The sequence below is a fragment of the Octodon degus genome, unplaced genomic scaffold (assembly GCF_000260255.1).
Source record: "Octodon degus isolate 3935 unplaced genomic scaffold, OctDeg1.0 scaffold00017, whole genome shotgun sequence".
Lineage (NCBI taxonomy): Eukaryota > Metazoa > Chordata > Mammalia > Rodentia > Octodontidae > Octodon > Octodon degus.
This window is the reverse complement of record NW_004524593.1, coordinates 18298428-18300012: the sequence shown is the minus strand read 5'-3', so window position 1 is coordinate 18300012 and position 1585 is coordinate 18298428. Positions and strand designations below refer to the sequence as shown.

The window sequence follows — 1585 nt, the reverse complement described above, 5'->3', positions numbered from 1 at the left end:
GCCGCCGCCCGCGCGAGCTCCGCCCCGCCGCTACCTGCCCACCGCGCCCGCAGCCGCGTCGCCTCCCTCCTGATTGGGCGGCCGCCCCCCAATCGGCGGCGCGCTTGGGCCGGGGGGGATGCATATGCAAAGCCCTGCTGCATATTCATGAGCTCCAATCGGGGCTTTAAGTCCTTGATTAGCAGCGTGCGAGAGCTCGGTCCCCACTGGCCGCGCCTCTGCGCTCGCCGCCGGGAGAAGCTCGCCGCTAATTGCACGCCGCGCTGTCAAGGAAACTTTGATTTATAGCTGGGGCGCACGAATAATGGTTGCCGGTCGCACATGGATTCGGTAGAACTTTGCCTTCCGGAGTCTTTTTCCCTGCACTACGAGGAAGAGTAGGTACCTTTCCCTTTGCTCGTGCAACTCGCGTGGGGGTGCGCGCGTGGGGCGCGGGGGCCGCACCGGGCCGGGCGTGCGTGCGTGCGGGCCTCGTGCACCGCGCCGTGGGTGTCTGTCTGCGCCTTTTGTGCGCGGGGTGATCTCCTAATTCTCTAAGTCTAGAATTGTTCTGTCTACAATGTTACCTCTGAGGCGCAGCTCGGCGACTGTCACTGGAACAGCTGTGTGACAGCCACTTCCTATTCAGGTGCTAAGAATAGGCTTTTGGATCCAATGCCTAGTGAAGTGTTAAAAAGGCATCTTTTACTAAGGACCCATTTTCCCAGGGAGAGATGTTTTCAAATACAATATTCGAAATGATTTATACTATCGAGCGCCTCTTACGTATTTGTAGTTTGACAGATATCTTCGGCTCCCTGTCGTTTCAGACCGCGCAGCCTTGGGAGGTAGAACTGCACATTTACTAATTCTCCTTCGGAGAATGATTTAAAAAAAAAAAAAAAAAAAAAAAAAAAACTAGCCTGTGCAGTTCAAAGCTGGAATAATGTTATTTGCATGAGTAGCGTTAACTCAGCACTTCACTGACAAATAAGTCCATTAAGTAACACGAGATTTTCACACATTACAGATATGGAGGGGGGTGAGGAGGAAACAGCGTGACTTCTTAAATTGTAAATGGACAGCGCTGAGACTGGGTTGTTCTGTACGTGGTGGCTAGAGACTGTGGAAAAGTACTTTTGTTCTCTGTGCAGTTAATGCCTGTGAAGACTATCTTGAAGCTCATGGAAACGCAGACTTAGAGGATCAAATAGGGGCCAGGGAGGTAAATTAGGCATTCTTGTGTAAATGAGTGGGTCATAAACTTAATTTCAACCCACTGTGAAGATAAAATACGAGTGGATCACGGGACCTGTCACCCGGGTTTATCTCTCTTTCTGTCGAGTCAGTTATGTTGCCTCGCGTTCACGTTACAGCAACACCAACTATTATAATTCTGGAAAGAGTGCTGCTGGCAGACGCTTCCCTCTATGGCTTGTGAAGAGAACATGACGTGTGGAAGACCAGGTCGTGTATTGTAGGTCGATGTCCGCCAGCTGTCCTTAGCGCCGGCTCCTTTGTAATTAAGGAAGACGCCGAAAGTCACTTGCTGTCTCAGTGGCTGCTGGGGCACGTCCGCGTGTGAGTGTGTGTGTGTGTGTGTGTG

The 1585-nt window shown here is 51.8% G+C and overlaps 1 protein-coding gene across 8 annotated transcripts in view; it reads left to right on the top strand.

Annotated features, from left to right (window-relative positions):
- The window catches only part of Esrrg (estrogen related receptor gamma), a 606512-nt gene that overhangs the window by 387302 nt on the left and 217625 nt on the right, over positions 1 to 1585 (top strand). Inside the window, exon 1 of one of the 8 annotated variants that reach the window (XM_004626873.1) lies at positions 151 to 377. The exons of the other annotated variants lie outside the window; for them this stretch is intronic. Within the exon in view, the coding sequence (XP_004626930.1) occupies positions 322 to 377 (56 nt within the window). The 5' untranslated portion in view covers positions 151 to 321. Of the gene's footprint in view, positions 1 to 150; positions 378 to 1585 lie in introns of those variants that run through there. 8 annotated transcript variants of the gene reach the window in all.